The 13602-nt window shown below is 40.2% G+C and overlaps 1 protein-coding gene and 1 long non-coding RNA gene across 6 annotated transcripts in view; one reads left to right on the top strand and one right to left on the bottom strand.

The window, feature by feature from the left end:
* The window catches only part of ADAMTS17 (ADAM metallopeptidase with thrombospondin type 1 motif 17), a 145209-nt gene that overhangs the window by 111644 nt on the left and 19963 nt on the right, over window positions 1–13602 (top strand). For all 3 annotated transcript variants that reach the window (XM_015873158.2, XM_015873159.2, XM_032446811.1), the window contains 2 exons: window positions 10970–11174; window positions 13219–13371. In XM_015873158.2, the coding sequence (XP_015728644.2) occupies window positions 10970–11174; window positions 13219–13371 (358 nt within the window). The remainder of the gene's footprint in view (window positions 1–10969; window positions 11175–13218; window positions 13372–13602) is intronic.
* Window positions 418–13307, bottom strand: LOC107318864. Of its 3 annotated transcripts, none has more exons than XR_001557554.1 (5): window positions 13205–13307; window positions 9986–10059; window positions 5260–5468; window positions 3985–4239; window positions 418–2364 (listed from the first exon to the last, which is right to left on the bottom strand). It is a non-coding gene; the product is annotated as an uncharacterized LOC107318864 (long non-coding RNA). The 3 variants fall into 3 exon arrangements; XR_001557557.1 differs by having other exon boundaries at window positions 5267–5468; XR_001557555.1 differs by lacking the exon at window positions 5260–5468.

Here is a 13602-nt window from a genome sequence, read left to right as displayed (position 1 = left end):
GCTACCAAAAAAACTTCTGAACAACCTGCAACCTTTAAGCTACTATAGCTTGCCTGCTGTCTTGCATGTCTGATCTGTATTAGCAGAGTAGTTCAGACTGGGAGTCTTCAGGCAAGAAGCATTTCTTCTTGGTGTTAAATTTGTCTAGCAACACCTGCATAGTTTGGAAGGCAAATTTGAATTTTGCTGAAGTCAAGAACTTAAAATGAAACATGTTTTCTATGCTTTCCTTGCAATGGATGGTTTTCTGCTTCAGTAGTAGTAATTAAGCTCTAATAGTAGGAAGTAAATAGTAGTAAAAATAATTTTAAAAGCACTGTTTTTTGATTTGACAAGCATTTTTAGCCATGTTAATTTTTTATGCACTGTATAAAAGGTGAAGTTTCTGCCCAGAATGACAAAACACAGGACCACAAGTTAATTTGTTCTATTTATTTGCTAGCAAAAAATTTCACTCTTGCTCACAAGCAGTGCTTAGTGTTGCAGACTAAAGTGGACCATCCACTTTGGGTAGCAGTTAGAACACAAAGTGAACTTAGAATAAAGTTCATGAATATCTACAAGGGCCTGTTAAAAGGAATTTGCTATCTGTTGCATCTTGTTTAATCAGAGAAGCCAGGGGAATGTACCTACAAAGTTCATCCTGCTGGGAGGAACAATAGGGGAAGTGAGAAGCAACACATTTCCCTCTAATTGGACCTGCATTCTGATTAAAGTGCCCTGAAGCAGGAAAATCTAGTGTTAGGTAATCCATCAATAAGATTGAGTTGTTTCAGGTTTCATTTTGTTTCTGCACCTATTACAGCTGCGCAATATTGTGGCCAAAATGCTTTCAGTGGTACTGAAAGGTATAATGAGATACTGTGTGTGCTTCTAGGTCTATAAGGAGAGCCAAACTCCCAGTAGCTTGAGGGAAACAACTGTCATTTCTGTGAGGAAGTTTCCTAAATTCAGAGATGCTGGGATTTCTATCATGTCAATTTCTCTGAAAGACTGAAACAAGGAGCATCTGCTTGTGTTTCTGTCTTGGCACAAAGGATTTCTTTTAGACTTTTTAAAAATACATTGGGAAGACACTGGAGTGAATCAGTGAGGTCATTTGAAGGGTCTCCAGGTGTTAGAGGTGTAAAAAAGCTTGGGAAGAAGCTAAAAGCTTTTGCCACCACATAGGGAGATAGTAAAACAGCACACAACCTGCTGAGAAAGGACCAAACAAGTTACTGTATCCAAATTGTGTTCTTCTGCAGATTCAGGTCCAGCACTTAATATTGTTCCAAGGTGTCTCTTCTTGTGTATAGAGCTATCAGGCAACTTACAGCCATAGTTTATCCCAGCTCTCCTCAGGAATAATTAGCTCCTGCACAGCAACGTTCTGTTGTCTGAGCAGTGACAGTCAATACCAAATGTCCTTAGTACCCAGAATGGCCACAAAATGCTTGCCGATGATCTGACAGACCACACTCCTTCACTCCCTCTGTGTAGACCACACTTTCACACATAACACGCTTTTGACTGGAAACATTTTCAAGAAGCACATTCTCTGTGCCTCTGTAGAATTTAAATTTCCATTTGCGTTTGCCCACCCAGATATTAGAAATGCATGCTTAGCATATTCTCTGACCAAGAACATCTTAAAGAAACCATTTTCTTTCACCATGTCAATGCTTTTTTTTTTTCTTCTATTTTTTTTTTTCTTAATAAACCCTGAATTTGTTTTCAGGTTTCAAGTAAAATTGCTGTAGCATCTTGTTACAATAAGGCCCTTTCCCATTCCCACTCAGACCTAAGCCCTTTACCTGAGCAGAAGAAAGAATAATGCTTTCCTTTCAGCTGTAGGTCTGCTCTGTTTTGTGCATTTTTCTATACGTTTATGCTTTTACTCAAAATGTAAGGGAATCATCTTACACAGAATTTGTCTCTGGGGAAAGGTGTAATGGCCAGAACCCAGGACACAGTCATTGGACTCTTGGTCTCTGTTTCATTTTTGGGTGTGCTGTGTGACTTTAATTCACTATCCCACACTCTTTGCATCTTCTCTTAATTCGTTTATAATGTGGTCTGCAAACTCCTTGGAATGGAGTGAGATCATGTCATACAAATGGAGGAGACAGACGGGGCTATTGATGTTGAGATTGTAATAAAAATAAAAAGTAATCTACGTTATATATAAAATGATCTGGAGAGAAAAAAAGTGTATGATATTAATAACAGCGTATTTCTTCCAGCATGATCTCAAAGTGCTTTGCAAATTATACATCCCTTTGAACTTCAGCCACCTCTTGGGAGAGCCAAATAACGTAGGTTTAGGGGACAGTAGTTTGGTGAGGCCAAGGAGATCAGAGCTCTGCAACTGCAACATAGCATCTGAAAAACACAAAGCGAGCTGAAATAAGGGGTTGGATATACTGGCATGTTTTGAAATCAAATTTCAGAGAACAGAATTTTCTGAAGAGTTTTGTTGAAACTGGCAAAAAAAAAAAAGAATCTTTCATTCTTTATTATTGTTACTCTTTCACCTTTTAAAAAAATGCCTCTTTTTCTTCTTATTTTATTTTTTATGTTCCTTGACCCTCTTTTTCCATTAAATTCTTTACAGCTTCCTTTCCTGTCCCAACTGCACCCTATTAGCACCTCTTTATTCTAATCCTTTGCCTAGCTCTTTAGATATTTTTTTACAAAACCCTGCTGTAACCAGATGGAATCTGGATTCTTGCATGCGGTGCGTATGGGTTGCTTCCAGCACACTGAACACCAACCCAAATATATAGGCAAGCCCAGCACTCATGTTGGCACAAGATTCAGAAATCACAGATCACATCAGCTGTTATTACTGAAAACATAGGTCGGCCAGTGGCCACACACTTCAGCATGCATGGTTGGGTTTATGGATATGAAAATGCTCCCCTCTAAAGCAGAAAAAGAACCAAAAACACGTGAAATTCCCCAACTGTTAGACTTGCTGTGGTCTGTATGCAAACACTGTTAATTTTCCTTGTCTTTGCTGTAACAGATTTAAATAGAGGTTGAGTCCTTCTAGGGACCTGCTGAATATGTGCTGTTCCTACACAGATACTTAACAGCAGCATGAATAGCCAGAAATCCCTGCCTTCATCTGCAGAAAACCATAGCAGACCTGAGTCCTTATTTTCACTGTTCAGGGCTTGAAAGCATCTCTGAGTCCAAGGGTTCGTTTTCTAGTGCTACTAGAGGCATGTTATACACTTCTTTCCATAAAATAATTTCACTCTGCAGTCTACTTCCCTTGCTGGAAGACTCCTCTGTGACCTTGCTGTTCATGTGGGTCAAGATAATTTATTTCCAATCTTCATTGTCCTTTTCCTTGCATCAGGTCTGTTTATTTGCTTATGTAGTACTCTCCCGCACTTGCTCTTTTCTTTATGCTTAAATGTGCCTTGTGATGCAGCAAAGCAGTTTATCTTCTATCATTTTGCTGGGCTAAATCCATTAATTTTCTCTAACAACTTTTTGGATGAGACACCGTCCATAGATTCTCACTTCCCTTTGTCACCCTGGTCGTGTTCTGCACTCAGGCCATAATTAATTACTTAAATTACTTGCACTGTGTGAGTACATAGGTGACCAGACCCTGTTTTATTGCAGTACTCAAGTTTGTTCAGTTTATCTTCTATGATAACCCATTTCTTCACAACACTGACAGTGCTTCTAGACTTTGTACTGTCAGCAGTGTATTTCAAGAAAGAAAGTGCCTTCAGGAAGTCCACTGGTAATTGATCTGAGTTCCCTTCATTCCTGATACTTCCTTTACAGCGTTGCACTGTGGCTGACTGTCACCTACCGTGCACATTGATATACGTGTTTTCCAGCATGTGGCCAGTTTCTCCAACTTGCTTAAGCATTTCCAGTGCAGCAGAAGGAGTTCTTTACTGATAACCAAATCAATTAAATCTACCATGTTTCCACTGTCTGGAAAAGTAGTTACTTTAATCAAAGAAATACACCCACCTACTTTAGCCTGGGCTGCCTGGAGGAACCCTATGTTGCATTTTTCCTGTTTTCCATTTACCACCATATCCTTGATTGTTGTTTCCCTCCAAATCTGTTCTAAAAGCTGGCACGCTGCTGAGGTCAGGCCTGTGGTTATACGGATCGCTTCTTTCTTTCATTCTTTCTTTCTTCTAGTCCCCTTTCACTTTTCCATCTGCAGGCAAGGATCCAACACTATGCTGTCCAAAGGCTCATGCACCACAGTGATTCCTGCTGCATATAAAAGGAATTCAGTTACAAGAGTCAGGCAAGGCCTCAGCTGGTTCAGCACCTTGCTTGCCACTAGTGACCATGCTTTGCCTTAGTGTGTGAGGGCTGACAGTGCCTGCCAGTGGACCTCAGTCAGGTCACCAGCCCAGGGATGATGCTGATCACTGGCAGTTAAAGGGGAAATTCTTTTGGAGTAGCATGGCCTGGGCTGTAGTCAGATCAGTCCATCTGCCTGCTGTGCTCAATTTAGTCTCCTCGATTCCAGTCAGTTTGCACCACATTTATTTGTGTTATCACACGTAAATGAGGTGCAGGAAAGCATCGATTTTTATTTTGTGGGGTGAAAGTCTTGCAAAAAAAAAAACCAACAAAAAACAACAAGCCGCAAAATTTGGGAGGGCTTGATAGTGGAAATCTCCTTGAGAAAGCTAACAAGTTACTCACAGGGCTATGTGGAAATTATGCTGAGTAGGAGGGACATATTGGGAGTGCATGTTAAGGGACAGAGCTAGAGTGGATGCTGTGTATTGAACAAGTTTGTCCTTTCATCAGTGTTTTCAGATTCTTTTGGAACCAGAACAAATCTTTATCATCCTTAAGATCAAATGGAATGGAGTTCAAAACCTTCTCTGTGCCTTATGCTAGGCAACATTCCCTTCTGTGTGTTTTGATTTTGGTTACATGAAAAAAAAAAAGAAAAAAAAGAATAGCTATGGGGATGGTTTCAAATCATTTTAGCCTGCTGGAAATCTGGCATAAATAGTAATGTTAGCACCCTCTGATCCAAGGAGGTACCACGTAAGAGCTCATTTTGAAGCACTTCCCAAAATTGGAGTTGGGATTTCTCAAATCAGTCTAATGAATTTGCCAGGACTGTGCTGGACACGGTGCAGGACCCAGTGGCTGCAGGCTGAGCAAGCAGGCGATGCTGCACCCTGCTGGCTGCTCTTTGGGACACTGCCCCGGGCTCCAGCAGGGTTGCAGACAAAGCCAAATGCTGTAGAACAGAAAGATGGTACTAACTGGGTACCCTTGTGAGTAGCTGATGTGAGTAGCTGATGTCCTATTGTGGGTACATCTGGTTATCACCGTCCACTAGAAGGAGACAAAATCACATGCACTCTGGGTTGTATGCAGTTCATTAAGCAACAGGCAGTCAGGAGTTAATTTGTTACTGAAAGACAAAAAGATACTTCCAAGGAAATCCAGCAACTCAGCTCATTGAGGCAATTCTGGAAAAGAAGTAAGAAAAAAGGTTTGGGAATAAGCAGAGGATAAAATTAGGAGGGCTTGTTGGCTACTGGTAAATGCATTTACATCAAATTATTTAAGATGGCTGGCTGGAACTGAAGTTTGTTTGGCATTGGTTTTCATGTGGAGTCATGAGACAGGTTTCTTAGCTTTGATGTAAACACCCTGGCTGGCTTACATCACAGTTACACAGTTTGACTCAACAACCTTACATTTGAATGTTGTGTTGTTTTAAAATGTTAAATGATCTGTGCCTCTTTGGTTTGAAGCTCTTCAGGCTGAGCATAATCCTTACCCACAGAAAGGGATTAGCAGGATAATCTAGCAAAATATTTAATTAGGGGTGAAATTCACCCCTACTGCAGCCTGTGGTAATGCTCTTCATGCTACTTATATCCTGCACAGCCTTCATTGAATGGCAGGGAATGGAGCTGGGTGCCAGCTGCCCCACCGAAGGCACACCAAGAGTGGATCAGAACAGGGGGATATCACTACAAAAGGTCTCTTAACATGCTGATATTTTGTGCCTTAGTGCAGTGAAGCAGCTGCAAACAAGGACAACTCATCACATTAATGCCACACTGACATTTTGGAAACAGTGATCTGCTCTGTCTGAGGGAGAGAGGAGGGAGAATCAGAGTGTTTGATTTAAAAAGAAGTGCAGATAAATGAAAAAACAGTGCATTCTGATCAATTTTCTAATGGGAAATTTCAAGAAATGAAGCTGTCAAAATGATAATCACTAAAGAAAGAAAGAAATCTGTGTGAGTGAAAGCTGGCAAGTCTGCTAGCAGAATGACTACTGTACTGGAAAATTACTGAGCACTGTTTATAAAGGCAATCAGACAGGAATGTTAGTCTTGGAGTCCTACTTTCGACATCAGCAGCTGTATTATTCTACTAGATTCCTTGTGCTTTTTTTTCAAAGAAAAAAAATAGCTCGATGCAACAACTGGTGACGGGGTGTGGCACAACCTGCTCCCAGAAACCCAGATTCATCTGATTGCTTTGACCCCAGTATAGCAGAGATGTAGTGGGGAGTTTCAGAAGTGTGTGGAGAGAAGAAGGTACAATAGCAAAGTGGATGCATTTGATAGTAGTCGAGAGTCTACTTGTAAACAGTGCTTTCATCCAGCGTGAACTTAGTTTGATAGCTGCAAGCAAAAACATCTGATGATCAATTTCATGTGACCGATTCTCAGAAATCTTTTCCTGTTCTGCTTTCTGCAGTTATTCCATGTGAAACGCTGGCCCCAGTGATGTTAGTTGGAGTTTTGCATGATTTCGGTAGAGCCACAGTTTCATCCAGGTGTCTTGAAAAAATAACAGCAACTTCAACATCATTTTGCATCACAGACTGGAGCTAAAGACAACCAGTTCTAATTAAACATAGAGTGATCCCCACCTGCACAGTAACTCAACAACCTATGCTGAACCAAAAAGCGAACAACGAAGTGTTAAAGTGCTCAAATTGCACTGCTTTAGATTAGTATTGGTTACATGTGCTTTTTCAAATCATCCATGTCATTTAGTACCAAATGTCCTCTGATACTTAATTCAGTGATAGTGTAGGCTCTGAACTAATAGTAGTGATCAAAAAAGCAGGTTTACTAAAAATAGAAGTATCAGCGTTATTACAAATGTATCTTTGGTCAAATCCAAACTGTTCCTACCAAAGCAAGGAAATGAATTTCAGTGTAGCATTTGGGAGGGAACAGAAGTAACACAATCCCTGTAGGGGTGTGAGCACATGTGCAAATGTGTGGCGGATGTTCAGTTAGTGGAACAGAACCAACCTGCAGGCACCAGTCTTATGCAGGGCTGAAGTCAGAAATAAGCAGGTGAAATCTAACGAGCTGCAGTATTTATCCTAGAACATGCAACTGCTTTTTGTTCCAAGGTTACAAATCTCTGACAAGTGACCACATGTCTTTTGATTGCACTTCTCCACCTCATCCTTCAGCCTTGACTCTCTTCATAGCATGTTTTCCCAAATCCTTAGCTGCAGGTAGTCATTTGCAGATGTTTCATCTCCCTTGGGTTCATATACATAGTGTTGTTAACTCCTCCTTTTTTTTTTCTTTTTTTTTTTTTCATAGAAAATGTGGGAGTCTTAGACAAGTAGGTAGAATAAATAATCCAACCTTAATGACTAATCCAGACTGTACGAAGATCAAATGATGAACTGAACCTCTTAAAGATATTTCACGTTTGCGCCAGGGGCCTGCCACATGGTTGTTGCAAAAGCAGATGAGAAGAACTCCCAATTCCTCAACAGAGATACGGAGAGGTCAGAGGTTGAGGAAGACTCAGAAGATAAAGATTTAAAACAGCCCTCTCAGATTGCATGTTCTGCCCATCCCAGACATCTGAGGCTAGAGAAAAACAGATCCTACTGTGCATTTTTTTAGCTTAGAAAGGCAGCCACTCTTTGGGTTAAAAAATCTCTACTTAATAGCTTACCACCTTCTTCATAAATCTAACCACCAGCAGGGATCATCTGACCCTTGAATCTTCCATAGATGTAAGATTACAGAAAAGAAAGAAAAAAAAATGTGGATAAAGCCAAATGGTCTACATGATACACATGGCTTAGTGTTCAGCCTTCAGTGGGCTTGGTTAATAACACAGAGCGACTTGGTGTTCTGTGTTTGAACACTGGAATTATTTTTGACGTTGTCATAGGAAAAATACTTAAACTTTGTTTGAAAATGAAAGTTAAGTCTCATTCTTACATTTATCTAGAGGTGTTCAAAAGGTGTAATAATGGTATAAAGAGGAAAATGTAGAGTAATTCAGTAGTAACAATGATGTGCTGCTATTTGTGCATCTTGTTTGTCTTACCAGCTTAAATATTACTTGCAAATAGTAATTTTACTAATACTATGCTGCATGTTTCCTTACTAATTCTGAAACTGACAGGAATTTTTGTATTTAACCATTTAACTGCTCATCTTTTGTCTTTTCTGCTTGGTAGTGTAGGATGCTGTTGAAGTCTTGTCAGAGTGATTAAAAAATCTTTACTGCCTTCCAGGCACTAAAATAATAGTTTCACCATTAGGATGGAGTAGGCTGTGAGATTTCAGAGGCCCTTTATAGTGTAGCCTATTTTTTTTGTACCCATCAGTGAATTCAGGCTAGGATTAAGGAGGGATGTATTGAATGTGTAGTTGAAGCTGGCCATGTGGGTACCACTCTAATGAAAATGCTGGGGGTGATCACATCTTTACCACAGACTAGATCAGAGGTGACCTCAGCCATAGCTTTCTGTTGATTCTCTAGGTTTTGACTGATGCTTTGTGCAATCTTCTCATGGTGATGATACTTGTTCTTTCTGTCTCACCGACCTATGTGTGTCTGTGTGCTGAAGTAGCCCTAAGCAGAGACCACTGAGCGGGGTAGAAATGAGGTGACTTCTCCCCTCCACGAAAGTAACAAAAGAAAAATAGAAAAAGGAATTTTCCTTCCTGAAGGGAAAGTTATAACCTGACTTCTTACAGCATCTTGAAAATAGTTGGCATGCAGTGTGCTGCCCATCCTAAATGAAAGCACACAGACAGCTTCTGCCAAGAATGTATTTTTATCTTTCTCTTTTGCTTTCAGTCCCTTTTTCTTTTGCCAGTAGCTGTAGATCACAGTGAGAGCACGGTGCTGAAGTGAATATTAGTTCAGTGGAGCCTGTACAGAAACCCTTCCTGGCCCTGTGACTCACATTCAGCTCATAAAGCAAAGTTACTTTTCCCCCTTTGTGCCCTTACTGAATGTTTCCTTCACCCAGCTGATAGCGAGGGAGCCTGGCTATTAATTTTTGTGAGCACTGATTTCTGCACTTGAAGTCTATTTTTGTCAGTCTTTCAGTCTCAGTATTCAATTACCCAGCTGGCATCTTCCCATTCCATAAGCAAAGTATCAAGCACTCAGCCACAGCGTTGCACCATTATGACTATCTAGAGAAATACGTTTGGTGGCTTGCAAGCTGTTTTAGCCAACAGAAATTCACAGATGTGTCAACTGCTTTACTGCAAAGAAATATTTGAATGGGGCTCTGTTCCACAAAAGACAGGTGGCCAGCCTTCCTGATCCTGTTCTGCTCAAACCAATTGGTTTCTGCCTTCACTGTCATCAGTGCTGTCACGGCAGGTCATCAGTCACAACAGCTGGCAAATGAATTCATGCCAATTGAACCAAAGGAGGATGTTTCTGCAAGTGGTTCTGAACTGATTTTTCCCCACTCACAAATGTCAGAATGAGTTGTTAGATTTTTGAGGCGTTATGGAGCGCATTCAACAGAAGTGTGACTAGTAAGTTGTCTCTGTGAACTACTGGAACCGTCAGTAAAATCAAACAATATTTCTAAGCAAGCTTTTGTATTTGAGTGGTCTTATTTAGGTCCTTATCACAACAGGCAGCCCAGGATTGGGTGACAAGTAAAAGATTCATGGTATTAGGATACTAATCTAGATGCCAGTCCTAAATAACAGGCTAAAAGGTCAATTACCTGGTGATGATAGCCTTCCGGTGCCTAGTGCCTACACAGTTATTGTTCCCATCATTCACTTCATCCAGGAATGCCTGTAATTACAAAGAGCATGTTCTTCATTGACAGATTACAGGAAGCATGAAGATGGATGCTGCTTGTCTTTAGGAAATAATTGTCCCTCTCTGCATACCTCCTAATTCAGATTCTTCTCAGACATGTTATCCGCTGCCATGTAGGCCAGCTTTAACCACAGTGGTGCTGCCAGAGCATCTTGTTAAGGAGCCTTTCAGTCAGCCTTACACTGAGCTAGAAGGGTGCATGGCCACAGCAGGGTTCTGCTTGTAGCAGTAGTGCGTCCCTTGTGCTGGAGGAACCCAAACACCTCACAGCACTGTGAGCCTTTAAAGAGAAAACAAAGTAAACAAACAAACCAAAACGATGTCCACATATTTGTTCCCAGCATATTTGATCAAAGGGAAAGCAAATGGCAACTGACATGTGCTTAAAAGTAAATGAATCCTAAAGCTCAGAAGAATGATGGTTGTAGGTAAGTATCCCCTACTCCCATCCAGTTTGTGTTATGGTACATCCTTGTAAGTTATGGCAGCTTTGAATCAATGTTGCAGATTCCTTTCTGGTGGAGCAATGCTGTATTAACCGAGCAGTTAAGTAGTATTCAGATTTGCTAAGAATGGCCATGGGCAATTACTCCCCAATTTTAAAGTCCTTATGCTGTGAATGGTATTTCTGTCTAGCATGGAGCCAAGAGCAGATTTTCACTTGTACACAGCCCCTTTCTGCTCTACACGCTTCAGGTTCAGAAGGTATTTGATCTCAGTCTGACAGCAGTATAGCAACACTGGAGGACCCACAAACCTAGGAAGAGTTGCCAACATCTTCTTTCTCTGGTTTTAAGTTAAGCATAATAATTTATCCTACCTTTTTCTTTTTTCTTTCCCTTTATTTTTTTTAATTAATATTCACTCTGTGTCTCCTGCCCAGGTGGGTGACTGGACTTTGGAGTCCCTGCTCTGCCACTTGTGAGAAAGGTGTCCAGCATCGAGAAGTGACTTGTGTTTATCAGCTGCAAAATGGCACCTATGTTAATACAAGAGACCTCTACTGCCTTGGCAACAAACCAGCAACAATACAAAGCTGTGAAGGACGGGACTGCCTCTCAATCTGGGAAGCATCAGAGTGGTCAAAGGTAGGAACTTGACCCAAGAGAGTCTTTCAACAATCTTAGGTACTTCTGTGATCATGTTTTTAATTGGAGTAAGTCAAGCTACAGAATGTTTTTTTAGGAAGTGGAGGTCTGTATTTGTATTTTATAACTCATTTTATTCCAATATTGTGGAAAAAATACCATAGTAGTAATAACATTTTATAATTTTCTTGTGTGTGTTTTTGAACTTTTGGTTATACAACAAAAAACAGTTGAGCACATTTGTGTCTGGTCCCCAATCAAAAATGTGTGTTCTCAAAGCAAATTCCATTACGATCTTCAGTGTGGAAAAAATTAAGTTTCACTTTTATTGCCAAACACTTGAGATTATTTTGGACAAAGTACCACTTAATCCATTTTTAATGACAGAAATCGAGACTGTCGCAAAAAGGTGAATGTTCCTACTGTTGGGGAACACGAGTAGAAAAAAATAATGGATTTCCTTCAAATAAAAGAGTTATACCTTAACTGTGGTTGTGATACTCATTTACAAACCTTTGTGGAATTTGAATAAATAATTTGTTAATAAAATAAAACCTGATTATCTAAACTGGGTTCTGAGGGGATCCTTATATTGCTTAGTAGACTATCTTGTTTTGCCTTGTTAAAATCTATACATTAGAAAAAATTCACAATGACAGAGGACTTTAGGAAAGAAAAAAACCTCTTAAAAGGAGTGATTTATATGTGCCAACCAAAGATCTGTTGGAAACCTTCTGCCTAGGAAAAGTGAATGCAATACTAAGCTGTGAATGACTTAAAAGCTGGTGGGAAGAATAAACAGTTGGTGTTTTTCCCAAACTCAGTTGTACAACCCACCTAGAGGCTTCTCATATGGTGAAAAATACTCCTACTTCAGTCTGATTTACTTTCAGTAAATTGGACCATTTGGATGATTTTATATATTGTTCTTTGTAGTTTGAGATGAACAAGAACAACTCCTAGGAATCCACCCTGAGGGCTGAGGAAAATGATAGTTAATATGGGAAAATCTGTATTGCTTAGGGCAAATTCATGGCTTTAAGGTACTATTTATGGAGCTCCGGTGTTGGCTCTCTGGCAATTCTTGCATTTTGAGGATTCCAGCAAAGCAGTTTCTGGAATTGTGCAAAGCCTGGAAGAATTCATCCTGCTATCTAGCACAGCTATACGATTGTGCTTGTTACAAAGATGTTACATCCGTGAGGCAGTCATGCCATGAGCAGCACATAGTAAATTAAGTGGAAGGTTTCCCAGATTTTCAAGAAGTCACTTTGTAGTGCTCTGAAGTATTTAAAGGCATGTCTGTTTGCTTGCCAGCTCATAAACGCTTGTCATTCATGTCCTTAACAAGGCCAGCAGGTCAGAACTGCCTGGATTGTATTTTTAAGACGATTAGACAGGCATGCTGAGATTTGTCCATTTGATGTAATTTATATCAAGCTGGCGCTTGTTTCCAGCATAGACCCCCTGGATGGAGAAGCTTCTTGGATTATGTTCAAAAGACCTCACAGAATATCTCATATCTTCACTATTTATTCAGTGTCAACTCAGCTGTCTTTTTCCATGCCGATCCCCTAAAGGGGAGAACTTGACATGCTAGAGAAGGTTAGTTTTTATCTCAGTTTGTACATATATCATTTTTCCATCCACCTGTCCCCAGCGGCTCTTTAAGAAAATTTCTCACTTAACCACTGCAGCAGCATGAAAATGAAGAGCAGAGAGACTAGCTGTGCTGCTGTGTAGTAGCATGCACATAGATGGCTGTGTCAGCACCAGTAGATCTATTCACTGTGACTGAACTGGTTATTGAAAACATTTCTCCATTTCATTTCACGACAGTGTCTTTATCCCACCTATTAGTCAAGACAAATTCACCACTAAAACAGAATTTCCAGTCAGCCGTTGTCAGAGAGAGTAAAATCTTGCAAGTTATCAGGCTTTCCTTGTGTGCATAAAATTAAACTTTCCTTTCAAATATGTTACAAAAATAAAAATTCTGTTTCCTGATTCCTAGAAATAATAACACATACCTGTTGTTTTGCAGTGTTCAGCAGACTGTGGCAAAGGGATCCAGAAAAGAACAGTGACGTGTACAAATTCCCAAGGCAAATGTGATGCAGCCACCAGGCCAAGAGACGAGGAAGAATGTGAGGATCACACAGGCTGTTACGAGTGGAAAACAGGCGATTGGTCTAAGGTACCAGTGAGCAGTGCACAGTATTTTCTCTCTAAATCCAAAGATGTTCAGTGCTCCCATGTGCAGTCTGTTCTGCAGTTTAAATATTTGGAATGGAAACATTTAACTGGTTTTGGTTGAAGTTTTTGCTGGGATTTAAACTTTCCCTTCATTTCATTTGTGACCCAAATAATGAAACACAGGCTTGTGGATGTGTCAACAAACAGGTTCAAAATGCGTACTAATGGACAT

Source organism: Coturnix japonica, chromosome 10 (genome assembly GCF_001577835.2).
Source record: "Coturnix japonica isolate 7356 chromosome 10, Coturnix japonica 2.1, whole genome shotgun sequence".
Classification (NCBI taxonomy): domain Eukaryota; kingdom Metazoa; phylum Chordata; class Aves; order Galliformes; family Phasianidae; genus Coturnix; species Coturnix japonica.
The sequence above is the reverse complement of the archived record's forward strand: the minus strand, read 5'-3'. Positions and strand labels throughout refer to the sequence as shown.